The sequence below is a fragment of the Vipera berus genome (assembly GCF_964194415.1).
Source record: "Vipera berus genome assembly, chromosome: Z".
In the NCBI taxonomy this organism is placed as follows: Eukaryota; Metazoa; Chordata; class Lepidosauria; order Squamata; family Viperidae; genus Vipera; species Vipera berus.
In genome coordinates, this window is record NC_138205.1 from 125,185,077 (window position 1) to 125,212,006 (window position 26,930).

Consider the following 26,930-nt stretch of genomic DNA (forward strand, 5'->3'; position numbering starts at 1 on the left):
TTTATTGGATTTAATTTCAAAGAATCCTGGTTTTCATTTTTTTCCCATAGAATGGTTCTTTGCCGTATTAGAGTCACTGCTTGTAAATCTTCATTTTCTTATAACTGCGAAAGACTATATCCACTGAACACTATAAAATTGAAACGGGATAATCTAAATTAATTCACTGCATTTCACTGTTTTCCTGCAACAAAGTGATTTATTAAATGTAAAGAGATAGGCTGGAATAACGAGATGAAATTCTTAATGATCCTAGTGTTGTTTTTTTCAGACAATGGGGTGCCTTACATTGTTACAGCTGCAGTCACAAAAATCTTTATCCAGCAAATTTCCAAACTGGCCCCATAACTAGGATGCGCGCAAACATCTGTTCAAAATAAAGTGTGTGTTCATCTCCTCCCAAGTTGATCAAACGAATCACATCCCCACTTAAAACCATTTTAAGGTCGGTAAATCTCATCCAAGGTTTTATCCCCCTTAAAAGGTGCCACCTCAGTTCTGAAAATTGGCTGTTTGCGGTTTAGTCACAAAGATGTCTGAAATCCTTAGCAATTGCCATGCTGTGCAGGAAACTTAACGCAAATTTATTTATTTATGCAGAGAAAGGCCTTTTTTCCACATCTTTGCACACCCGATCAACATGTATGAAAATTGGTATCCAAATGGTGGCATCTGGGGCATCCTTATCCAAAAAGGGAGTTTTATCTTGCCAACATCCTTTTTCTGGGACATGCAGAAATCTCATATTTTTATTTATCAACTTGTAGACGACAAAGAATGCACATCATATTCTATTTCCTAAATTACAAATAGTCCTCAACTTACAAATATTTGTTTAGCAACCATTTGAAGTTATAGCACTGGAAAAGGTGACTTATGACCAGGCCTTACACTTATGACCCCTGCTAAGTAAACTCAGTGAGGGGAGCTGGAATTACTTAATTCATTTAAAAACTAATCTGCTTAACAACCATGGTATAATGTTCGTAAAATTGGGTGTAATTCATTTAACAACTGCCTTACTTACAATGGAAATTCTAGTCCAATTCTGATGTTGCACACATGCAACAAAGAAGAGCAAAAAAGATGATCGGGGGACTGGAGGCTAAAACATATAGGGAACGGTTGCTGGAATTGGGTATGTGTAGTTTAACGAAGAGAAGGGTGAGGGGTGACATGATAGCAATGATCCAATATCTCAGGGGCTGCCACAAAGCAGAGGGAGCCAAGCTATTCTCCAAAGCCCCTGAAGGCAGGACAAGAAGCAACGGATGGAAACTAGTCAAGGAGAGAAGCAACCTAGAGCTATGGAGAATTTTTCTGACAGTTAGAACAATTAATCGGTGGAACAACCTGCTTCCAGAAGCTGTGAATGCTCCAACACTGGAAACCTTTAAGAAGAGACTGGACAACCATTTGTCTGAAATGGTATAGGGTTTCCTGCCTGAGGTTGGACTAGATGACCTCCAAAGTCCCTTCTATCTCTGTTATTCTATTCTATTCTGTTCTATTCTATGTAATTGGCAAAGTTTGCATTAGTAATAGTATTATGTTCTTTGCCCTCCTGTGGATGCTTAGGATAATAAAGGATGCTGGCACAGAGGACCAGTTTTGTCTAGTGATTAAAGCATTGGGCTGGAAACTGGAAAACAACCAATTTTAGTTCTGCCTTAGGCATGAAAGCCAGCTGAGTAATTTGGGGCCAGTCCTTCTCTCTCAGCCCTCATAGGGTTGTTATTGTGGGGAAAATAGGAGCAGGCAATATGCTTGCTGCCTTATTTATGAAAAACAAAGGTGGGATAAAAGGAAATAAATAAATAAATGTCACTTTCTGTAAAGATCACAGGCACTAGTAAACCCAGGGTTTTATAGTTGAGACAAATCACCAGTCAGAGTCATGCTCTTGTGAAATGGGTGGCCATATAAATATAAGATTCAGTGGAGAAATTTCAGACATTCTCTCTGAGACACATGCACACAGACTCTCTCACACACACATGTACACACACACTCATTCTTTTCTGCATTTTTCAAGACACTCTTTTGTTCCTGCTAATATTTTCAGCTTTTCAAAACACTGCAGCTGTGATGAATGTTTTTTTTATTGGTTAGTAGTGCATTAGCAAGACTGCTTAGAAAAGGGGTAGTGGTGGTATTCCAATTCCACACCCACAATAGATTTATAACAGTATTAAAAAGGAAAGAAAGATAATCTTCATAAAAACTGCTCTATGCACGAGTCCTTATTTCTAATGAGAAAATATCAAGGCTAAAACTCGTAGGATTATGCTCAAGGGCTGTCCTACTCAGATCATTTGCTGTTTTTTTTTAAAAAAATTCTATTGCTGTGAAGGGATGCAAAATGGATTTTATTCAAGCTATGATTTAAATAAATCAATTTTACATCAACATATATAGGCTGGTGTTCTACAAAAATATTTCTGTAAATATTTCCGTTCTACAACTGACAATACTGTCCAGTAGTGGCTTTAGATCGTAGTTAAATAGATTTATTTTGCATGCCAATGTTCCAAAACTATGCAGCTAATTAAGGCATCAGGCAAAATATAAGAAAGCGACCTAGTCTTAAGCTCTGGATCGGGACTAAATTAATTCCAGTTAAGTTAGCCGAGTCCTTGAGTTCCATGAGACTTAAAAGCAACTAACTGTCTGATCTAGCCCCAGAGGCCCTGAAATACATAACTTGAGATGCAGCCTCCAAAGTCTGTCTACTTGGAAGGTATTTGCAGGTGTCTTATATAGGACAGGTACTCATTAATGACAACTTCCTCTTCTTCCAAAGTTAAGTCCAAGTAATCTTCTTCATGCTCTGGAATATCCTCTAAAATTTCGCTGACAGCATCAACTTCCATGTCTTCATCCGTGGAAGCCCCAGATGTGCCTACAAATAAATGAGAAATAAAACGTTCATGGAAAGCAAAATTTCCGTTCCTGGGCCTTTAATCCAGCCTCTTCCAGGAATAGCTGCTACCACTAGAGGGAATTGGTTGGTGAGAGATTCTGGCATAATTTCTTGCCTCATCTGTGAAATAGTGTGGTTAATTAAACTAGAAAACATTTGCTCAAGATTTAAGACTGTTCCTGGTTTTGATGAAGATCAGTGGGAAATGAAAATACTGGTAGTCCTCGACTTACAACAGTTTAGTGACTGTTCAAAGTTACAACGGCACTGGGAAAAGTGTTATGCCCCTTTTTGCACCCCAAAGTCATGCGATCAAAATTCAAGACACTTGGCAACTGACATGTATTTATGACTCTTGCAGTGTCCCGGGGTCACGTGATCCCCTTTTGTGACGTTCTGACCAGCAAAGTCAATGGGGGAAGCCAGATTCACTTAAAAGCCGTGTTACTAATTCAACAACTGCAGCGATTCACTTAACAAAAGTGGCAAGAAAGTTCGTAAAACAAGGTAAAACTCACTTAACCGTCTCACTTAGCAAGAGAAAGGTTGAGCTCAATTGTGGTCCTAAGTTGAGAACTGCCTGTACAGCTGATCCTCAACTTACAACTCTAACAAGAGCCCTGCAATTATGGTTGTAGCCGTGATGGCTGTAAAAAGAATCACCAGGTGACTGGACCCAATTTTGCAACCTTTTACGTGGCAGTCGTTAAGTGAACATGAGAATTAAAGTTAACCCACTGCTGGACTGGGCTGAGACTTGCTGGCCCAAAGTCACCCAGCGGACTTTTTCTGTCTAAGGTGACAATACAGTCCAGTTTCTAGTATGGTGCCTTAACCACTAGATACAGGGGTAGGCAATCTTGGCTCTTTTATGACTGGTGGACTTCAACTCCCAGAATTCCTGAGCCAGCCATCCTGAGGGGAAAGGGAGAGGTTTCCAAGCTGAGCCATGCTGGCTCAGGAATTCTGGGAGTTGAAGTCCACCAGTCATAAAAGAGCTGAGGTTGCCTACCCCTGGCCTAGGCCTAGGCCGCTTTATGGCTGGTGGACTTCAACTCCCAGAATTCCTGAGCCAGTCATCCTGAGGGGAAAGGGAGAGGTTTCCAAGCTGAACCATGCTGGCTCAGGAATTCTGGGAGTTGAAGTCCACCAGTCATAAAAAAGCCAAGGTTGCCTACCCCTGGCCTAGGCCTAGGCCGCTTTATGACTGGTGGACTTCAACTCCCAGAATTCCTGAGCCAGCCATCCTGAGGGGAAAGGGAGAGGTTTCCAAGCTGAGCCATGCTGGCTCAGGAATTCTGGGAGTTGAAGTCCACCAGTCATAAAAGAGCCGAGGTTGCCAACCCCTGCGACTAGACCATACTCCCTTCATGTTAAAGTCCAAGTCATCAACAACACGTGACCATAGAAACTCCATAGTTCTTCCATCAAGCCCATCTTCATCTGCTGCATAACATTAAGATCCTTGTCACCTCTCCCGATGCCCTGCCTCAAGGTGTCCTGTGAGCTGCTGTCACCCTGAACAGGGGCCTCTTACCTGCAGAATCGGTAGGGGAATCTTTGGATGAGCTTGATTCATTGGAAGTAGAGGTGCTGTCTGAAGGGGTCTGTAAATCAGCAGGGAGGGATCCCCCATAATGAAGAAGTGTCTGTATAGCCAGCTGAATGTTGCCTCGGAATATTTTCAGAGCTTGCTCCGCAATGCCAGGGTTAAAGCCCATGTATACCAGCTAGGTGAGAACATACATTGAGTCACATTTTAATCTTCTTCTAAGAAATTTAGAGTTAGTATCTTTATCTCAGAAGAGACCTACTTCCTAATATGAGATGAAAGATCAAGAAAGCAACTTGAGGGGCCCTTGGCGCTCTCTGACCTTGCTTGTCTTCTTGCAGACGTTGCATTATCTTAACTAGGTAACATCATCAGTGCTGATGTTTGACTAGCACTGACGATGTTACCTAGTTAGGGTCATGAAACATCTGCAAGAAAACAAGCAAGCTCAGAGAGTACCAAGGACTCCTCATTTCAACCCTGAGCTACAAATATTCTCCTTCAATAGAAAGCAGTTCAGAACTTTAGACAGTGATGGAAGTTTTAAAGCTGAACATGAATGCAACAGATTCCAACACGCTTAACACTTTTCTCAAGCACTTCCCAATAGGTAGAATCCCAGATTCTCAGCAATTCCCACCCTGACTGGGGAATTGAAATACATACAGTGCAAGGGATGCCCATATTAGGAAACCCAGCTCTCAGACCTATAGCAATAGCACTTACACTTATATCCACTTCACAGTGCTTTACAGCTCTAAGTGATTTATAGAATTTTTTATTTATTTTTATTTTAATCCCATTTATATCCCGCCCTTCTCTGAAGACTCAGGGCGGCTTACAATCTAAGCACAAATCAAATGTGCTTAGCAACAGCCTTCATTCTATGTATAAGCCTGCTTATTAGGGCTTTCGCCCCCCCCCCCCCCCGCGGCATTTTTACAAAGTCAGCTTAATTGCCCCCAACAATCTGGGTCCTCATTTTACCTACCTCGGAAGGATGGAAGGCTGAGTCAACCTTGAGCCTGGTGGGATGCGAACCTGCACTAATTGCAGGCAGCTGGTGTTACTTAAGGAGGCATTAGCCCACTGCTCCACCAAGGCTCCTAAATCAGTATATTACCCCCCCCCCCCAAAATAAAAATAAAAATCTGGGTCCTCGTTTTACTGACCTTGGAAGGATGGAAGGCTGCCTCAACATTGAGCTGGTCAGGATCAAACCCCTGGCTATGGGCAGAGTCAGCCTGCAGGACTGCATTCTAACCACCGCCCAGTCTGACTCTTGCACTATGCTAGAGACAATCTGAGGAATCCATAGGTAGTCCTTGCTTATGGACTGCCTCGTTTAATAACTGTTTGAAGTTACAATGGTGTAAAAAAAAACACCTCAGCTTTGCAACCAATTCTTGTTTTTATGTCCATCACAGTGCCCCATGTTCATGTGATCACTGTTTGCAGTCTTCTCAACCCTTTCCTCCTTCCCTTCATCATGCATCCATCCAGTTAAGATTTGAACTTACACTCCATTCTGTAAATATAAAGCAATGGGTGAAAGATTCTATGTGGCCTTATCTGCTACTTAAAACAGGAGAGCTGTGCTTATAGATAAGAGCCACGCTCTGCAAATGATCTGCTTTAGATAGAATTTTCCAATGCTGACATTCTAAGTCCAAACTAGATGCAGGGTCCTGGTTAGTTTCATGTGCCCCAAATGGAACAGGGAATGATTTCAGAGGGTGCCTGGGCACGAAAACAGTTGGTCAAAGTGAACCAATCAGCTGAACCTGGGAGCTGAAAAGAGGAGCCAACAGAGCAAAATCCAAGAATGTTCAGCTATTAAAGGATGCTTTAAAGCACATGAGCAACTGCAATAACTGCAAAAAAAAAACAACCCATAGCAGACTGAACAACAACAACAAAAAATCACTGGTATCTGACTAAGTTGCAGAGAAGATTGAAATAGTCAAAGTAGGTAAAGCAAAACTTGGTTTCTCCAAACAAGAAACTCTGACTAAAACTAGGACTCTTTGAAGCATTTCTTACAATAGAAGCTCTTCCTGGATTACACTGGGATTTTTTTGAATTGCCAATGGTCCCACATATCCTTACCAAGATGCTCTGAAAACGGGATGAGTAGCTTGCAGCAAGCTGGAAACTGGAAATAGGTAAGAGCTCAAGAGATGAAGAGAACAGGAAATGCGCAAAAGAACGCAGACTACATTCCCAACTTACCTGTTCAATACTTTGCTGGGTAACCTGAAAGTCATCCCCTGGAGTGAGAGCATCATCATTTGGTAACAGCAATTGGGGGTTATCAAGTATAATCTAGAGCAGAAAATGAGTAATGTAAGAAATTAAACCAAGGAGGGCTATCCCAAGATAGTACATATCGTCTTCAGTTTATAGGTAGTCCTCAGGTTATGACAACTGAGCCAGAGCATCCATCGATAAGCGTTGCAGTCATTAGTGCCCAGTCTTTATAACTTTTTTTTTTTTGCCACGGCTGTTAAATGAATCCTGTTTCCCCCCCATTGACTTTGCTTATTGGAAACCCCCTGGGAAAAAGTCACAAATGGCATCATGTGATTCGGGACACTGCAAACATTGTAAATACGTGTTAGTTGCCAAGCAATCAATTTTTTTATCATGTGACTGTGGGGCTGATGCAACAATAGTAAGTGCAAGGATTGGTTTTAAGTCACCTTTTTGAGTGCTGTCATAACTTCAAATGGTCACTAAACCAATGGTGGTAAGTTGAGGAGGACCTGCCCAAAGCAAGCCATGTTTTGACCTAATGAGGACAGAGGTGAGCACCAGGGGTAACAATTACCTTCACTGCTTCTTCAATGTTGCCTTTTGACTTGTGAAGTGCCTCTCTGGCTGCTCGCTCAGAATAGCCCATACTTTTCAAGGAGTTTATGCCTTCCAGTTGCTTTCTCCTTTTTGCCCTCTCCTCCCTCCGTATAAGAGATTTCTCCTGCATGAGAACAACAGTAAAATATCTTTTCACCAGTCAGCAATACTGCATTTCCACACATCTTCTGATCTATAGATCAGTTCTTAACTCTGAATACATTCTTTCCCTCTTTTTGCTTATGTGCCACGTCATAAAAGTCGTAATCTTAGTGTCACTGTCATCTTCAAGTGACCACACAGATAAGATTTTTTCCCCCTCCCTTTGTCCCTAGCCAGGTCTTTCAACAGTGTACTCATCACTAAATACTGATATTCATGCCACACTGGGCAATTGTTAAATCATCTAAGAGCTCCTTCTCTTAAGAATCTGGACCCCCTCTGTCAAAACAACTATCTCATTTCAGAAGATACGTTGAAATATTTTATAGAATATAATATTATAAAGTTTTGTTTGAGCATTTATGCTTTTATTAAGACTCAGGAACCATATCTCGTTTTAAGATTGGCTGGCTTTCTTACTCTTCCCTATTCACAGGCCTTGAAAGAAGCTTATCCGGGGAAGTGAGATAACCAATAGAATGAATATCTGTAGCTCAGGGTTGAATTGTGATGTCCTTGGTGTTCTCCTGTTTGTTTGTTTTCTTGCGGATGTTTGCAAAAAAAAAACCAACATCAAGATCAGAAAGCGCCAGATGTCTGCAAGAAAGCAACCAAGATCAGAGAGCACCAAGGATCCTGAAGGGAGATAAGGTGTACTTTCCAAAGATAGTTTATACTTAGATAAATGTATTGTCAGAAAAGTTAAGAGGCCTTGGTAAGGGAGAAAGAGGAAGTTCCTTATACGGAACGATGCTGAGTAGAGAAGTGGGAGACTCAGTAAGGGGCTGTATCTGATTTTAATGTATATTACCTGTGCTGGATGGAGGGGGCATGGTGGCCGGGCACTCACCTAACAGATTTCTGTCACTGCTCTTAGGTAAAGAATAAAGAACTTGATTTCATGCAACTGGTTGGTTGTTTTTTTTTTAATCCCAGCTCAGAACCAAACTTGGTAAGGAATAAATGTTGCAACAGTTAGAAACCACTTATTTGGTGAGAAAATACTGGGCTTCCTTGGCATTTCAGTGCAAATAGAAGAGAAATTGGCTATTTCAGATTTTAAGGCAGCAGAATTCTGATGTAAGGCAATAATACTTGCATGAAACAGAGGGACAAGATCAGTGTTTCTCAGCCTCAGCGGTTTTAAGAGGTGTGGACTTCAACTCCCAGAATTCTGAGAGTTGAAGTCCACACATCTTAAAGCCGCTGAGGCAGAGAAACACGTACGCTAGATGCTCTAATGTGAAATTTTACTGGCACTGCAGTACTTCCTGCAGAATGCAAAAAACGTTCTCCTACTCCATCCTGGCCTGCTACGAAAACTGCTGCCCCGAAATACCTCTCTCCGGTTGGAAATGTGATTGGCAGCGTGCTCCAAATTGCCCTCACAAGCTCGGAGACCTAGGCGAGCCTCCTGCGCAGAGAAACCCAGAAGTAACAAGCTACTGATCTTTTCTGGGTCTATGACCAGCTCTTGAAATAAGCCGTGTGCCTGCAAAGAAAAAAAGGAGAGAGAGAGAGAAATGAACAAGAAGATTGAAATAAGGAAGAAACCGGCTGGTGTTTAGAGGATCAGTGGGGAAAGCATCACGCATTGTAGTATCAATCTGCTACAAATGCCACCGCGTTCGAGGAGGCTTAATCCGTTAATTACACTTGTAGATTTACAATTTTAGGGAAGGATTTTAAACCTTGGTAGGAAGACAAGAACTCACTCTTTGAAGACATTCAGCAGCTTCTTTTTCCCTGCCATTGTGATAATGGCTTATGCCTTCAAGCAGGTAGAGCCTTAAAAATAAAGCTTTTTCTCGGCCAGAGCTCCCCTGAAGAAAAAGACACACTTGCAAATGGGTCAACATGCAAGGGAGGTTTCACAACTCACAGCATAACAGACCCAAGTTTACATATTAAAAATCCCCGTTATTTGAGTTAGATGAAGGACAAGAAATAGAGGCTGAGTCCTAAAGTAACAAGATCTATGCAAGGGTCGTCTGCCAACCAATTTGGTTCTTGGGAAACTTTGCAGAATTTAATTAAAAAATTTTTAACGGGCACAACCATCAAATGCTTCTGATATTCTGGATTTAAACATTCAGACTTTTAAACGTTTAAATCCTTGGAAGCTTTAGGAGCCAATAGTCTTTCCAGCATATCTTGCCTAATGTTCATTCAATGTAAACGAGGATTATTTATTTTATTTACTAGTAAACGTACATATGCTGCCCATGTCACTATCCAAAGCAACCCTGGGCCGGCTAACAATGTGATAAAAACAGAAATATAAATTCCTTTTTCATACACTTAATATTCATTCAAATGGAACTGAGGGGGTGGGGGCTCATGAAGCACAGATGACCAGCCTACTTTTATGTTGACCAGCCTTTCGTGGTGCTCTCCGTAACACTTTCTGAAACAGTCGTGGGCGGCCACGAGCTTTTTCTCAGCGTCATCAAGGCACTCCAGTTGGCCCAGGTGGAAATAGCACCAGACAATGTCCAGTTGTAGCACCGCATAATTATCCACAGTGGTGAGGAGTTCTGAAGCGCATTCACTGAAAAGCAGAACACAAAAGCAGGCACAGGGGTTGCAGAGCTGTTGAAATGCAGGCAGAATTTTGAGGTCCTAGGGGTGTGTGCAATACCAGTGGTCCTTTGACTTACAGACATTGCTTTAGCATCCACTTAGTGGCTGTTCAAATTTACAGCAGCCCAGAAAAATGCGATTTACAACCAGTGATCCCAATTGTAACTATCACAGCATCCCCATGGTCACATGATCAAAATGCAGCTGCTTGGCCACCGGCATGTTTATGACAACTTGCGGTGCCACAGGGTCACGTGATCACCATTTGTGACCTTCCAAGCCAGCTTCTGACAAGCAAAGTCAATGGGGAACCCGGCTTTGCTTAATGAACACGTGATTCACTTAACGACTGCCATGAATTGCTTTACAACTGTGGCAGAGAATGTAAGAATGGGTGTGACTCGATTTTAACCGCCTTGCATAGCAAGATAAATTTGGATCCCAACTGTGATTATAAGGTGTCACGTCACTGTGGAGGAGAGGGGACATGGGAAGCTGTAGCTTTTGTAACCTGGAATGGTCATTAGGTAACTGGCTGTAAATTGAGGACTACTCGTACTGTGTTGCCACATTCTGGGATTGTTGATCAGTGACAATGTTGCCAATAAAGCTGAGATCCAGGCTAGCTTTTAAAGCTGCCATGCTTCATTCTACTGTTGTGGACAAAGCACATTTGGAAATGACAGGAACAGAAATGAAATGTTTTTGGCCCACTTTAACAGGTACACAAAATTGCTAGGTGAAGCACTATAATTAGTGCTGAAAGATGCTATGCAAAAGGAAAGTGAGATATTTTTTTTTTTACCAAAAGTGTTTATCTGCATCCAACAGGTATGGCAATGCCACAGCATATTCTTTTTTCTTCAGCAAAGCTCGGCCCTTTTCATGGTACCCCATAGCTATTAAAAGAGCCTGCCAAAAAAAAAAGAGGTGAAGAAAACTTTTACTCACAATAAAGCTTAACAATGAAATTGCTTTTCAAATTAAACACACTTGGCTATCAAGCAGGGTGAGGGAGATGCACAGGCAGAAGAGAACACAACTTTTGTAGAGTTCATACTTACTTTTTTGGCCTGTGGAGGAATCTGGATAGTTCTTCCAGTCTGGTTTGCTATGTCTAGGTAAGGTGTGGTGTCTGAGTCTAAAGAATCTTCTGTAACAAGAGCATGCACGTAAAAAATCCGACACCTTTCAATACACTTGACATATTCAAATAAATAAAAGGTGAACAACCTATTTTGAGGGCCGCACAGCCCTTCACCCAAGGTTTGAATGTGGGTGCTGGAGATCCCCCATTATTATTTTATTTATTTTATTTATTTTATTGGATTTGTATACCGCCCTATTCCCATAGGACTCAGGGCGGTTTACAGGGCAGTTAAAACCATGAATACAAAAAATAAAAACAATTAAAACAAATCAAATTCAAGCCCCAAGAGTAAATCTAAAACCCAGTTAAATTAACAACCCCACAGTCTGGACCAAATAGATCGAAGAGCCAAGTTTTCAGGTCCCGGCGAAATGAGCGAAGGTCGGGGGCAGTCCTAAGTTCTGTGGGTAGTTGGTTCCATAGGGCAGGCGCACCCACAGAGAATGCCCTTCCCCTGGGAATAACCCGCCGGCATTCATTAACCGGCGGTACCCTGAGAAGGCCCTCCCTGTGGGAGCGCACAGGACGATGGGAAGATGATGCCGGCAGCAGGTGTTCCCTTAGATATTCCGGACCCAAGCCATTTAGGGCTTTATAGGTCATTACCAGCACCTTGAATCTCACCCAGAGGGCAACCGGAAGCCAATGCAGCTCACGGAGAAGAGGTGTTACATGGGAGTATCGGGAAGCTCCCATCAAAACTCGCGCAGCTGCATTCTGCATCAGTTGAAGCCTTCGGGTGGTCCTCAAGGGCAGCCCCATGTAGAGGGCATTGCAGTAGTCTAACCGGGAGGTCACGAGCGCATGAGTGACTGTACGTAGAGCATCTCGGTCCAGATAGGGACGCAACTGGCGCACCAGGCGAATCTGGGCAAAAGCCCCCCTGGTCACAGCTCCTATATGATCTTCCAAACTGAGCCGTGAATCCAGGAGGACTCCCAAGTTGCGAGCCCTATCAACATTATCATCGATGTTTAATGTGACAGAAAAGATATTGATTGTAAAAGCACCATATTTTTATTGAAAATGGTATGAAAATCTTATTTAACTTCTGTCTTGGGAGGGTTGTGCCAGCAAGCTGCTCAAAGGGATAGAGTGGCCATCAGCCTGATAACAGATGGGCAGTCATTAAGTAAATGGGGACCAACAGTTCCTTGATATGCCTATAAAACTAGGACCACAATGACCGATCAAATCTCCTCACTCTCTATTCACAGGCATTTCATTTCAGCTGAACTCTCCACTCTCAGCCATACAGATTGACATGTTGACTCTGGATCAGTCACTTTCTCTCAGCCTAAACTGCCTGCCTGAGTTGCTTCTTGTAGGAAAAAAAATAGGTCTGGCACTGACCTTAAACAGAAGCGCCTGTCAAATGTCTACCACTGCTAGCTACTACTAAATTGCAAAATAAATATAAGAAGATTGGGTCAAGGGGAAGAGCAAGAAAATCATGGCTGGGTGGAGTTGACAAGATCCGTAAAACAGGCTGGTGAGAAATTTAAAAGGAAAGAAGGGGGCCTGCAAAATGTTGGAAGATCTGAAGGAAAGAATGGCTCGCAAGGACAGAAAGTTAAGGATGCGATGGAAGCCACATTACTTTCCGAGCATTCAGACAAGGTTGATATAAATTAAATTCCACTATACAGGTTGTCCTCAAGTTACAACTGTAATGGAGCCTGCCCATCATGACTGCAATGTGTGACCATCATTAAGTGACCTTTTTTTTGTAGCAGTCATTAGGTGAACACCAAGCTGTTAAATGATTCAATGGTTCGCCCTGGGCCAGTTCTGCTGAAAAGCGACAGCAAAACGGGATGCTGCAAAGGCACCCAAAGTGCAACCACTGACCGTGTGGGGGGTGAGTGGGTGGGAAGCAACCCTTAGGACTTTGAGTCTCATCAATAAGTACCCCCCAGGTAGGTACGTTGGAACTTTGAGTGGTTACTAGGAGACTGGTCATAAGTCAAGGACTATTTGCAATTCCCTTTCTGATCTCGTGTTTTTAATTTCCTGGGCTTATTATTTCATACTGTCTTTTTGCACTTTGTATAATGTGCAGATGGGGACTGTAGCCAAGAAATTAAAAGACGCTTGCTCCTTGGGAGGAAAGCCATGGCAAATCTAGACAGCACACTAAAAAGCAGAGACATCACCCTGTCAACAAAAGTGCGTATAGTCAAGGCTATGGTCTTTCCAGTTGCAATGTATGGCTGTGAAAGTTGGACCATAAGAAAGGCTGAGCGCCAAAGAATTGAGGCCTTTGAACTCTGGTGCTGGAGAAGACTCCTGCGAGTCCCTTGGACTGCAAGGCGATCAAACCGGTCAGTCCTAGAGGAGATCAACCCTGACTGCTCTTTAGAAGGCCAGGTCCTGAAGCTAAAACTCAAATACTTTGGCCACCTAATGAGAAGGAAGGACTCACTGGAGAAGAGCCTAATGCTGGGAAAGGTTGAAGGCAAGGGAAGAAGGGGACGACAGAGAATGAGGTGGCTGGATGGAGCCACTGAAGCAGTAGGCCTGAGCTTAGATGGACTCCAGAAGATGGTAGAGGACAGGAAAGCCTGGAGGAACGTTGTCCATAGGGTCGCGATGGGTCGGACACGACTTAGCAACTAACAACAACAACAACAAATAATGTTGCTTACTATGACCTGATAATAGGTGCGCTCTCGCTCTCTCTCTCCGCGCAAGTGTGCATTCTACTCTTAGTAGTGTGGGATTTAAGCAAAAAGTTCCTTTACCTCTTTCAGCAAGTATTTCTAATCCCCTTTTCGTCCTCTGCCTCCTTTGCTTGATCTCTTTCTTCTTCAAGGCCTCTTCTTCATACTGTATCTCTTCTTCCCGGATTTTTCTTCTGGTTTCTTCTTCGCTCAACTTCAGCTCAAGCACCATCACTTTGACATTGTGAGTGACTCCCTGCTCTTCCAAGGTCCTGCCTGAAAAACGGAAGCTGATGGATGTGCCAGCCAAAATCCTTCTGAAGTAGAAGCTTCAGTATAGAGCCGAATAAACTATTATTCCGCAAATGCGTTTAAACACAAGATACATACCTAATTCCAGTTGCTTCTTGTTTATAATTACTTTAATGCAGTTTTCTTCAAATCCGTATGCCTGTGCTATTCTGGGAAGAAAAACAATAGCTAGTAAAAGCAATTCAGCTTCAAGATTATACAACTATGTACCTTTTGGGGGGGAAAAAACTAATTTTGCAAAGTTATCTTACATCAATTGCTTCTCATTTATAATTACTTTAATGCAGTCTTCTTCAAATCTATATGTCTGCTATTCTGGGAAGAAGTACAGTAGTTAGGCAAAGCAATTCAGCTTCATGATTATACTGGTATGTACTTTTGGGGGGAAAAAACAACCCCCCCAATTTTTCAAAATTATATCGGTTGCTTCTCATTTATAATTACTTTAATGCAGGTAGTAAAAGCAATTCAGCTTCGTAATTATACAGCTATGCGCTTTTTGAAAAAGCTAATTTTTCAAAATTATTTTAATACACCATGATAGCAACCAAAGAGCACCATTTTACAATCTTGATAATATCAAGTAGAAATCCTTTCTATTTCTGAAAGGATAAAATAACGATATAAAGGATGAGGCAGAGCAACAGATGAGCCAGACTGTTCCTCTTTAATGACACACTCCAAGTCCACACCAAGGAATTCACTGCTTTGAGATAAACATTTTTTAAAATAAACAGTATATTTTAGTGGTATATCTTTTCATAATACTATATTGACAGATAGTCCTTGACCATTAAGACCATTTGTTTAACAACAATTCAAAGTTTCCGCAGTTTCAGAAAAAGATATTTCTGACCTCTCTTCTTACTTATGGCCATCACACTAACCCCCTCCCCAACGATGCAATTGTGACGCACTTAACAACTGCCTCACATGTATAACCGGTTGCAGCATCCTGTGGTCACATGATTGCAATTTGTGACATTCTGGCCGTGGGATGCTGTAGAACACAGTGACCTACAGTGGAAATTCCAGTCGCAGTGGTGTTCGTAAGATGAAGACTCTCTATACTCCGAAAATCTACTTCTATGTTCAAACTGAGGAACTGGTAAAATAGATAACCTTTATTGTCATTTTTTTCCTGTGGGCACAACGGCACACATTAAAAATGAAATTTAGTTGCTTCCTCTCAAAGTGTACACATACATAACACATTTAAAACATACTAAATACAACATATGTATATAGACCTACACCCTTACAAATAAGTAACATATATTCAATATTAAGCACCGTCCCTCTCGAATACATAACGGAAGGAGGAAGTTTTAGAGTTCACAAGGTTGATACTGAATGAACAAAACTGTGACTGAATCTGGATGTTCTGCTTCGGATACCACAAGGCCTCCTCCTCCCAGATGGTAACAAGGAAAACAGGTTGTGAAGAGGATGAGTAGCGTCCGAGATAATCTTGCGGACCCTGCTCAAGCGACGCTTCTGTGCTACGTCCTGGATGGGAGGGAGGGAACTGCCAATGATCTTTTCAGCCTTCCTCACCACTCTCTGCACTGCCTTCCTGTCTGAAGCAGTGTATTTCTTTTATGTTTAGACCTTTCTGAGAATGAATATATGCAAATGATCTGTATGGCATGCATAAAGGTAAAGGTAAAGGTTCCCCCGCACATGCGTGCTAGTCGTTTCCGACTCTAGGGGCCGGTGCTCATCTCTGTTTCAAAGCCGAAGAGCCAGCGCTTGTCCGAGGACGTCTCCGTGGTCATGTGGCCGGCATGACTAGACGCCAAAGGCGCACGGAACGCTGTTACCTTCCCACCGGAGTGGTCCCTATTTTTCTGCTTGCATTTTTTACGTGCTTTCGAACTGCTAGGTTGGCAGAAGCTGGGACGAGTAACAGGCACTCACTCTGTTACGCGGCACTCGGGATTCGACCCGCCAAACTGCCGACCTTCTGATCGACAAGCTCAGCGTCCTAACCCACTGAGCCACCACGTCCCTTTGAGCCACCGCGTCCCTTATGGCATGCATGCTCTGATATAATTGTAGCATGCAGTTACATAAAATAAACTGCAGAGCCTTTTAGCAAAGCACTTAGGTGAATGGTAGATACTTACTGGGATCGCAGCTCTTTGCCTGTGATTACCAGTTTGGTTTCCAGTATATTCTTTTGCATCTAGGAAAAACAGAAAATATTGATTCATTTAAAGGTGATATAAAAGATTTGCGATGTTCAAGCACGTTGGCCTTATTTACAGAGCAGCAGTGCTCTATTAAAAATTCAGTATTTTCATTTTGAATTGCAACTCAGCAGCATTCTTTAATGTACATTTGTTTTCATTCCACTCCTTCCTAACTTTTTTCATTTCTTTTCTTTCCAATTTACATGCATTAGTAAACAGAGCAAATGGAAAACTTAATATTCAGTCTAGTCCAGGGGCAGGCAACCTCGGCTCTTTTGTGACTCGTGGACTTCAACTCCCAGAATTCCTGAGCCAGCTATGCTGGCTCAGGAATTCTGGGAGTTGAAGTCCACGAGTCATAAAAGAGCCGAGGTTGCCGACCCCTGGTCTAGTCCTATATGTACGTATGTGTGTGTGTGTATATATATATATTGTTAGTAATTTATATATATTTGTTAGTAATTTATATATATTTGTTAGTAATTTACACAAATATATATATATATATATATATATATATATATATATATATATATATATATATATATATATATATATATGTGTGTGTGTGTAAATTACTAACAAAGAATTAATTTACACAAATATATGAACTGTCCGGTGTGACTACAGCCTGTTCGATGGCCTTTGAGATAAGGCTGAAAACAGGAAATAAAGATTTGCCCCATGTTTGGGGCCTAGCAAGGTAATCTAAATAGTTAACATTTCACACACACACACACACACACACACACACACACACACACACACACACACACAAACACACATATTCCTCCATGGCAGAGGAGGAAAAAATGTGAAGAGAAAGAAAAAAAACTGCAGTTAACTATGCAAACATCAATTTTAAAATTAATGACAGCAATTATCTTTATGGAACCTGAAAGAAAATGAGGAGAAAAAGAATTTGGCAAAACAAATCTATACACAGACGTTCACCTGCAGTTTGTTCCCAATATTGGTTCCACTAAAGTACAAGAAGCATCAGTTTCAAGTAAGTGTAGGTCCTTTGTCTTTAAGATTTCAATACTGATAATCCTTGACTTATGACCACAGTTGTGACCAAAATTTCTGTTGCTAAGTAAGGAAGGTGTTAAGTGAGGCACACCCATTTTTATAATCTTATTTGCCAGGACTGTTAAATGAATTGCTGCAGTTGTGAAGCTAATCCGGTTCCCCATTGACTTTGCTTGTTGGAAGCCAGCTGGGAAGGTTGCCAATGGCGACCAAGTTGACTCTGAGATGCCACAACTGTTTGTAAATACATGCCAGTTGCAGAGTTTCCATCCTCTGATTGTGAGGATGCTATGATTTGTTCAAGTGCAAGGACCAGCCAGGTCACTATTTGCAGTGCTGGTGTAACTTCAAATGGTCACTAAACTAGTGATGGTAAGAAGACATTAACTATAGTACAGCTGGATACAGGAATCAGTTTATTTATTTAAACTCTAGAAAGACTCTAGAAAGAGTGCAGAGAAGAGCAACAAAGATGATTGGGGGGCTGGAGGCTAAAACATATAAGGAACAGTTGCTGGAATTGGGTATGTCTAGTTTAACGAAGAGAAGGGTGAGGGGTGGCATGATAGCAGTGTTCCAATATCTCAGGGGCTGTCACAAAGAAGAGGGAGTCAAGCTATTCTCCAAAGTGCCCAAAGGCAGGACAAGAAGCAACACATGAAAACTAATCAAGGAGAGAAGCAACCTAGAACTAAGGAGAAACTTCCTGACAGTGAGGACAATTAACCAGTGGAACAACCTGCCTCCAGAAGCGCTGAATGCTCCAACACTGGAGGTTTTTAAGAAGAGACTGGACAGCCATTTGTCCAAAATGGTATAGGGTTTCCTACCTCAGCAGAGGGTTGGACTAGATCAGGGGTCAGCAACCTGAAACAGTGAAAGAGCCACTCGGAACCGGTTCCCTCACAAAAGGAAAAACTGGGAGCCGCAAAAAATGTGTACGCATGTGCGTACATGCACGCATGCGCAGAACAGGGTTTGACTGAAGAGTGGAGCCAAGGCGAGATATGCACCTACCCTGCATATTTGAATTGATTGGTTGAACTTTTTTAGTCCCACTTTTTTTTTGGGGGGGACTGCACATGGCAGAAGACTGGGAGCCGCAGGAGACGGCTGAAAGAGCCGCATGCGACTCCGGAGCCGCGGGTTGCAGACCTGTGGACTAGATGATCCCCAAGGTCCCTTCCAACTACTACTACTACTACTATTATTATTATATTTTTTAGTGTAGGGCATGCTATACAGGGACTTACAATGTACATATTAATGTTTCACCTAGATTAGAAAACACAATAAATTATTTACAAAAAGTGTAAAAGGGTCTATATTCAGATACCAATGTCTAGGCCATCAAACACTGAAGCGCAGCATTGTTTATAGGAAAGAAGAAAATAAGATACTGGATGGGTATATGCCCTCATTTTATAGCCAATCATGATGTGATCTACAGTTTGATGTGGGATCCCATAGTCCCACTGAGGGGAGGATACCACGCCCCATTTATAGAGAGAGTCCTGGCAGACACTGTATCAGGTGCAAATCCTATTCAGGATTGTCCATTATTGGTGTGTAGTTCAAAGCCTGGCCCCTTTCACGTGGTGTCATTCATATATCTTTCTATCTGCAACAGTATTAGGATCGAATGGAAGAGGTGAGGAATCTATTGATCAAGAGATGCAATAGTAAAAAGGGATCTAAGGACAGTATTTCCCTTTCAGGGCGTACTAAAGCAGCTCCAGTTTTCCACCAGTAACAGCAGTAGCAACAGAGAACAGTATTCGAATTATTGCTACGTGCACCATCATATTGCCCTGACTAAAAAAGCACTTGGACTGTTTTCCTGCCATCGTAAGCACCGGAATCTTTTTATAGACAGAGTTTTTAATGAAACACTGAAATAAATGTAGGCCACAAGAGAACAGTGAAGATAGCAGCATGCTTTATTCCCACTAAATGAGCATTCTTTTTCATGGTGAAGGTTTCAGTCCTAGCCAGAGATTGTTGAAAAATACATTTCATTGCTTTTATTCAATAATTTCACCTGGAGCTATTTTCCCCTAATCAGTTGCCTTTTACAACCCTACGAGGATTAGCTAGGTTTTATTACTGTTTCCACAACATGTTTGTCTATTATTACCTTAATCACCGCTGAGACAGTTGACTAAGTTTTACAGTAAACAGAATCGCATCAGCTGGGTTTGCATAACACACATTAGGCTAAAATGTAGACAGGCGTTTTCTGGCTCAACGTGTAGTGAGAACAGCACTAATATTTTCTCTTGGGAATTTGCCTCTTCTGGGGTTATGAAAGAAAGTCTACCCTACTCTCTTTTACATAAAAAAACAACCCCTAAATAGTCTCATTTTCTGGAGAAGGCTCTGGTGGTGGAAGGAAAGAGATGGCCAGTAGAAAGATGACTGGAGTCAAGTTACCGTAGCAAAGGGAGTGACGTTGGAAGAGCTGAAGAACCAGGTTGAGAAGAGGTCTTCCTGGGAAGTGTTATATTGCTGCTAGGCAACACTAAGTTGATAGCATATCAACCAATTAATGCAAAGTTCCCCCTCTCTTGCAAAGTCTATAATGCTGGGATAGAAGGAAGGAAAGAGAAGATAAAGAAGATCAACAGCCAGGTGGATGCACTCAGTTAGAGTGGCGATGGGGTTAGAGCCTTGGTGGAGCAGTGGGCTAATGCCTCCTTAAGTAACACCAGCTGCCTGCAATTAGTGCAGGTTCGCATCCCACCAGGCTCAAGGTTGACTCAGCCTTCCATCCTTCCGAGGTAGGTAAAATGAGGACCCAGATTGTTGGGGGCAATTAAGCTGACTTTGTAATAATGCCGCTTAGGGGGTGTGTGAAAGCCCTAATAAGCAGGCATATACATAGAATGAAGGCTACTGCTAAGCTTGTAAGCCACCCTGAGTCTTCGGAGAAGGGCGGGATATAAATGGAATTAAAATACTGTTGGAAGAGCTGAAGGACCAGGAAGGACTCCGTTGGAAGAGCTGAAAGACTGATCATCAAAGAGAAGAATAAGAATAGAATAGAGCTAGATGGGACCTTGGAGGTCTTCTAGTCCAGCTGCCTGCTCAGGCAGGAGGAACCTATACCATCTCAGATTGGTGATTGTCTAGTCTCTTCTTGAAAACCTGCAGTGATGGAGCCCCCACGATTTCTAGAGGCAAGCTGTTCCACTGGTTGATTGTCCTCACTGTCAGGAACTTTCTCCTTAATTCCAGGTTGCTTCTCTCCTTGATCAGCTTCCAACCGTTGTTTCTCATCCTTCCCCCTGGTGAACACCCTGACCCCCTCTTCTTTGTGGCAGCCCCTCAGATACTACTAAGAATCAACAGTTGCCTAATGATACGTAACCAGTCAACCTTCTCACTTATTTGTCTGTATGCCAATGAAATATAGGTAGTCAAGTTATGATGATAATGCAGCCTACCCAATTTTACACTTTTTACGGTGGTCGTTACATGAACATAGTGACCGAGAGTGAATCTATTGCTTGTTATGGGTGTGGTTTGCCAAAAACTTCAAGTGCTGATTTTGAGCAAAACTGTCGTAAAACATAGGTATATACCCAAGGGTGAGGATACGACCATCAGAACTCATACGTTTGCAGGTCGTAACTTTGAATGGTAGCTAAGAAACCAGCCGTAGGTTGAAGACTACCTGTACTATCGTTCAATATTTGACAAAAACGCACACTTGACAGATGCTTCTTCAGATAACATGACACAGCTGCTTACTTTACCCATCCTTGAAGGTAAGGCTACTTCGAGTGTCGCCACACCCGTCGCCTTATAAGCTTCGTTTCCCATTCCTCGCTCGACAGCTTTGCAACGTATTTCTTCCAGAAGAGCTTCTATTTCATTGTCATTGTAATTTAGCCTGGCTGAATACTGCCGAGTGAGGTCCTAGGACAATAAAAATGAATCTGTTAAGAATACAAAAAGTCATTAAAACGCATGACATAACAGCAGCGACAACGTGCTACCTTACCTTCAGCTCCTCTCCCGCTTCTTTGTTGCTATTGGTATATGGAGGCTTCCATAGCTGAATTTTGTCTTCACGCAAATAGTTTTTCAGCTTTGCTGCAAGATATTTGTTCTGTGCCATCCTGGCATTAAAAAAAACAAACAAAAGGAAAACATTAATCTTGGTGTGAACCTAGTACAGACATGTCAAACACAAGGCCCGGGGGCCGGATCCGGCCCGCTAAGTGGTTTCATGTGGCCCGCGAAGCCATCCTGGAAACAGTGAGGGAACGGCCCCCACTGCCTTGGCCCTGGCCCAGAGACCCTCCTTCTGCCAGAGACCCTCAGATCTGTCCCACTCCTGCCCAGGGCCCCATAGGCACCCTTGATGCCAATGATGTAGAGCTGGCCATGCCCACCCAGTAGGCCATACGCACTAGCCACGCCCACCCAGTAGGCCACGCCCACCCAGGCCACACCTACCCGCCCCCCTGAGGGCAACCGCAATGCTGATACGGCCCTCAATGAAATTGAGTTTGACACCCCTGACCTACTACATGTATAGGTAGTCCTCCACTTACAACCACTCTAGCAATTTTTTGAAGATACCATGGTATAGAAAAAGTGACTCAACCTGGTCCTTGCACAAAGGACTGTTGCAGCATCCCGCTGGTTATGTGATTAAAATTCTGGTGCATGGAAATTGGCCTGCATTTCTAATAGCTGTAGCATCCATTTGCATAATTTACAACCTTCCCAAAAAGCTTTCGACCAGCAAAATCAATGAGGGAAAACAGATTTGCTTAACAACCATGTGATTCACTTAACAATTGTGGCAAAAGTCCCAGAAAGTCAGGCGCGGTTCTGTTGCTTCGCTTAGCAACAGAGATTCTGGTCCCAATTGTGGTTGTAAGACGAGGACTATTTTATAACATTTCTATCAAGGGAACATTCATTCCATTATATTTATTTTTACAGATGTACATAAAAGTTTCCAAAAACCTCTTGGGGGAATCTGAATAATTCAAAACCACTATCTTGTGTCTTCTGCTTCAAGCTGAGCAAAAAAAGTTTACTTTTACGTGGAAGTTCATACACTGCAGAGAACTGTAAAAATCCTCCTGGCATCTCGCCATCCTGACCCACAGACTTTCCTCTCAGAAGATAAAATAGAGGAAGTTGAGTAACAAGCAGCCTGTCAATTTGAAACAGGTTGGTGAATAATGTATTATGGTTTTTTTTTAATTTGCTCATGGAGTTGTCTTCCTTTCTCAAGGCAATTCTTCCAAGTAGCAACTGGCAGGCTACAATAATAAAACCTCACCCACTGAAAGAAGCTAATGTACGTGCTTTTAACTTGTGTCCACTGGTGCACAATCCAAGTGTAAAGAATTCAGGCTTTCCATAAGGTGACACATTTTTATTCTAGCTTAATCAAACTAAAATCTTAGTGAAATTTTATGAAGCTGGCTTAGATATATAAAGCTTGTAACTCAACTGGAATTTCAATTAGTTTTTTTTATTTATTTATTTATTTATTTATTTATTTATTTATTTATTTATTTATTTATTTTATTTGTTTTTATAAACCGCCCTTCTCCCGAGGGACTCGGGGCGGTGTACAGAGTAAGGTAGGTATACAGATTGAACAATAGTGAAAAACAATAGTAAAAACAAACTGGGACCCCAATTAGAGCTATCAGGCCAGGCCGGACTGCTGGAACAGGTAAGTTTTTAAGTCGCGCCGGAAGGTGCGGAGGTCGGGGGCCATCCGGATTTCGGTTGGCAAGCAGTTCCAGAGGGCTGGCGCACCCACTGAGAATGCCCTCCCCCTGGGGGCCACCAGCCGACATTCCTTGAGCGGTGGTACCCTGAGGAGGCCCTCTCTGTGGGAGCGCACAGGACGGTGGGGTGTTGACATTGGCCCTGGAGTCCTGGACAGTGCCCTGGAGTCCGTTTTTGACTCCTGGTGACTGCCCGGATACGTCCCTGCAGTTTTTTTTTCTTGGAAATGTTTTTGGAAGTTGTTTGCCTTACTGCTTTCTAGTGCTGAGAGAGAGGAACTGGCCCAAGGTCATCCAACTGGCTTTGTGGGACTAAAAGTCACACTTCCTGGCTTCAAGCACTGATGGCTGAGGAATTCTGGGAGTTGAAGTTCACGCATCTTAAAGCCGCCAAGGTTGTAAAACCATGCACTACCCCAAATTCTCTAGAATGAAATACTGGAATAATGCTAAATTTATCAAATATGCTTTTGTACGTTTCATTGTATTTTGATTTGCAGAATCAACAGGTGACACTTTGCAATGCCAAAGTCCAGGATGGCAGCCCCCAAATGCCTGGAGATTCAAAAACAGTTAAAAGCCAAACACAACAGAAATTTTATGAGCAAATCTTCAAGCCATTCCCTCCCCTCCCCAGAAAAATCCAGTCCTCATGAAAAGAATCTGTTTGAGGACTGCAGCTGTCACTATGACTCTGCCATTTCTGGTCTTCTCTATTTTACTCTCTGCCAATGATCCCAGTGTGATCCAAGCGGACGCCACGTTTTACAGATGTAGCCAATAAAGCCAGCCAACATTTCTGTTGCTTTGGAGTTGGGACACGAGAAGGAAGCCAGAGAAAAGCAGTGACTGGTCCTTTTGCAGAGACTCTCCCAATCACCATATGGAAAAGCAGAAGGTCTTAGCTTAGCTTCCCTTCGTGTTACCCATTCCGCCAACTCTAGGATCCTCGTGCCCAGCTTTGCAATTATTCTTTCAGCCAGATCAGGAAATGGGAAAGCTTCCCTCAAACTAGGAAGATATCCCAAGCAAGCAGCTGGCTGAGGAAAGGAAGGAAGACATCTTAAAGGGCAAACTTAATGGAAGGAGAACAAGAAAAAAATATGGAGACTGGTTTTTGGAATTCTTTCCAACTCTTAATAGCAGCTCTATTCTGGACTTTGTGACTGGAAGGGAGAAGCAGAGGCAGGAGGCTTAGGAGACCATAATTATCATCATCACCATCGTCATCAATAATTCTAATGATTGGAGACAGTTATTTGTTCCAGTGATTTTTCAATTATTTTAAGACAGAATATTGGAGCTTAGAGGGTAATAGGTTCCCCCCCCCCTTTTCCACACTTATGCTCTCTCTGGCCTATTTCCCCCTTACACAAGGAAACTTATGTTATTTTACTATTGTTTTGGCATCTTCTTAATCATTTCCAGACAACAAATGAATACAGGTAGACCTTGACTTATGATCACAATTGAGCCCAAAGTTTCTGATGTTAAGTGAGACATTTGTTAAGCGAGTTTTTCCCCTTTTTACAGCATTCCTTGCCACAGTTATAAGTGAATTACTGTAGTTGCTAAGTTGGTAACGCAGATGTTAAGGGAATCTGGCTTCCCCATTGACTTTACTTGTCAGAAAGTTGCAAAAGGGGATCACAACTGTCCTAAAAACGCAATTGTCATAAATACGAGTCAGTTGACAAAAGTCTGAATTTTGATCATGTGGTCATAAGTCACTTTTTTCAGTGCCTCTGTAACTTCCAATGATTACTAAATGAACTATTGTAAGCTGAAGACTACCTGTAGAGTGTTTAACCCTCTGGACTGCAACACAACACAATATTATTTACTAGTTTTTTTCTCCAACTTAACAAAGGTTATGCTGGGGATTCTGTTTTTTTCATTGTTTTACAATATCCTCAATGCTCTAATACATGGTAATGCCAGGAAAAAAGACCAAGCAAAAAAGAGTTTGTTGTATGATGGGCAACTATATAAATGTTTAAAATATATTTAATACATAAATATTATTTGGTTTGATTACTTAAGATGTTTTGGAAGGTTTTAGTTTGTTTGCTGGCAATAGAAGAAGGGGACGACAGAGAATGAGGTGGCTGGATGGAGTCACTGAAGCAGTAGGCGTGAGCTTAAATGGACTCCAGAAGATGGTAGAAGACAGGAAGGCCTGGAGGAATGTTGTCCATAGGGTCGCGATGGGTCGGACACGACTTCGCAGCTAACAACAACAACAACAGTTTGTTTGCTACAATTATGCCATGAGCTTGTAGCAGAACGACTGAAAATTATATTGTATGGTTTGTTTATGCAAGTTGAGGATGTAGGGGGGGGGGAGAAACAAGTGACAAAAAAATGTATTAAGGCAGTGCTTCTCAACCTCAGAAACTTTTAAGGTGCGTGGACTTCAACTCCCAGCATGCCCCAGCCAGGATGAGCTGGCTGGGGGATGCTGGGAGTTGAAGTCCACGCACGTCAAAGCACTGTATCAAGGCAGGGGAATTCTGGGAGTTGAAGTCCACAAGTCATAAAAGGACCAAGTATGAAGTCATTAAGGCATCACAACGCAGCCACCTCTCCTACACCTGCGTAGGGAGGCTGACCAGAAATTGGTCCTGAGGGCAATGCAAGTACCAAGGGGGCGGAGCTTGCCTCACGATATCACGGCGCAAGGGCGGAGCTTGCATTTGCGACGTCACAGCGCAAAGGAACGAGGCTCGCGTCGTGACGTCACAGCGCAAAGCTCTCGTGGTGACGTCACAACACCCATTTCCTTATTTTAGTGCGGTACCTTTGGGGGACGGGATGTAGAGATGCCTACGTCTAACTCCCAACACCTGAGCAAGATGACAGGTCTTGAAGCCCAGCTCGCCTGGAGGCTCAGGTGAGGCTAAGAAGGACTCGTCTGAGGTAAGACCAGGAAGATGAGCGGGACTACACTCCCCAGGATCCCTCTCTCCCGTCGATAAGAGGCCGGCCCTGGGCGATCCCCATCAGCGGCTGCTGCCCGGTCCTGAGCGAGGAGGAAGACGGGGCCCCAACCGCCCCAGCCTGTCGCCCGCGGGCGTCACCCCCCACCTCTCACCTTCGCGTGCTCCTCTTCGTCGCCGGCGCGCGCGGCCCTGGACTGGCGAGGGGAGAACTTGGAATGGCTCGCGCAGGACGTCAGAAACGAAAGCGAGAGAACGCTCCTGCGCTGACGGGGGAACTCCGCCCGGCCGAAAGGGGCGGAGCAAGGAGCGAGCACACGTGACCGGCGGTTTGGCGACCTCCCGCCGCCATTTTGGCGTCCGTCGTCCAAAAGTCGGAGTGGGCATGCGCGAGTGAGAGAGAGAGAGAGAGAGAGAGAGAGAGAGAGAGAGAGAGAGAGAGAGGGGGGGGGCGGGGGGCGGGCCTGGCCTTCTGACTCCTCCTCTCTTCATCCCCCCCGCCCGCCGCTGACGATGCCGAAAGCTTCCTTTCTCCAGTAGAGAAGCCGGACGATTTGCAGACGGCTGTGGCCCTCTAGTGGCTCCTTTGGACAGTGCAGTCCTTGAATTTGGGATATCACTCCTTTGGCGGCTGCTTTTAAATTTAAAGCAATCCGTGGCTTCCTCGAAAGCAAGCCTGGGCTGCAGGAAGCCGCCCCATCCAGTAAAGTGGAAGAAGGGAGAAAACGAAGCCCCCCCCCAAACCAAACATAATAATAATAATAAGTTGGAAGGGACCTTGGAGGTCATCTAGTCTAACCC

The 26,930-nt window shown here is 43.1% G+C and overlaps 1 protein-coding gene across 4 annotated transcripts; it reads right to left on the reverse strand.

Annotated features, from left to right (window-relative positions):
- Positions 1-26,382, reverse strand: NUB1 (negative regulator of ubiquitin like proteins 1). Of its 4 annotated transcripts, XM_081346541.1 has the most exons (15): positions 26,285-26,382; positions 21,432-21,549; positions 21,179-21,346; positions 16,328-16,386; positions 14,277-14,347; positions 13,968-14,162; positions 11,138-11,226; positions 10,879-10,985; positions 9,855-10,041; positions 9,206-9,313; positions 8,830-8,982; positions 7,306-7,452; positions 6,708-6,800; positions 4,461-4,653; positions 2-2,902 (listed from the first exon to the last, which is right to left on the reverse strand). In XM_081346541.1, the coding sequence occupies exons 2-15, from the start codon at positions 21,546-21,548 to the stop codon at positions 2,730-2,732; spliced, it is 1,860 nt and encodes a 619-aa protein (XP_081202667.1). In that variant the 5' UTR covers position 21,549; positions 26,285-26,382; the 3' UTR covers positions 2-2,729. The 4 variants fall into 4 exon arrangements, with proteins under 4 accessions (XP_081202668.1, XP_081202667.1, XP_081202669.1 ...); XM_081346542.1 differs by lacking the exon at positions 26,285-26,382 and having other exon boundaries at positions 1-2,902; positions 21,432-21,743; XM_081346544.1 differs by lacking the exons at positions 2-2,902; positions 4,461-4,653 and adding an exon at positions 5,654-6,003.
- Between the last annotated feature and the right edge of the window lie 548 nt (positions 26,383-26,930).

Coding starts and splice junctions, on each gene's coding strand:
- NUB1 (XM_081346542.1), bottom strand. CDS start 21,548: ATGGCACAGAACAAATATCTTGCAGCAAAGCTGAAAAACTATTTGCGT. Junction 16,387..21,178: donor TACCTTCAAGGATGGGTAAA/GTAAGCAGCTGT, acceptor TGTTTTTCCTAG/ATGCAAAAGAATATACTGGA. Junction 4,654..6,707: donor CCCAGCAAAGTATTGAACAG/GTAAGTTGGGAA, acceptor GTTCTCACCTAG/CTGGTATACATGGGCTTTAA.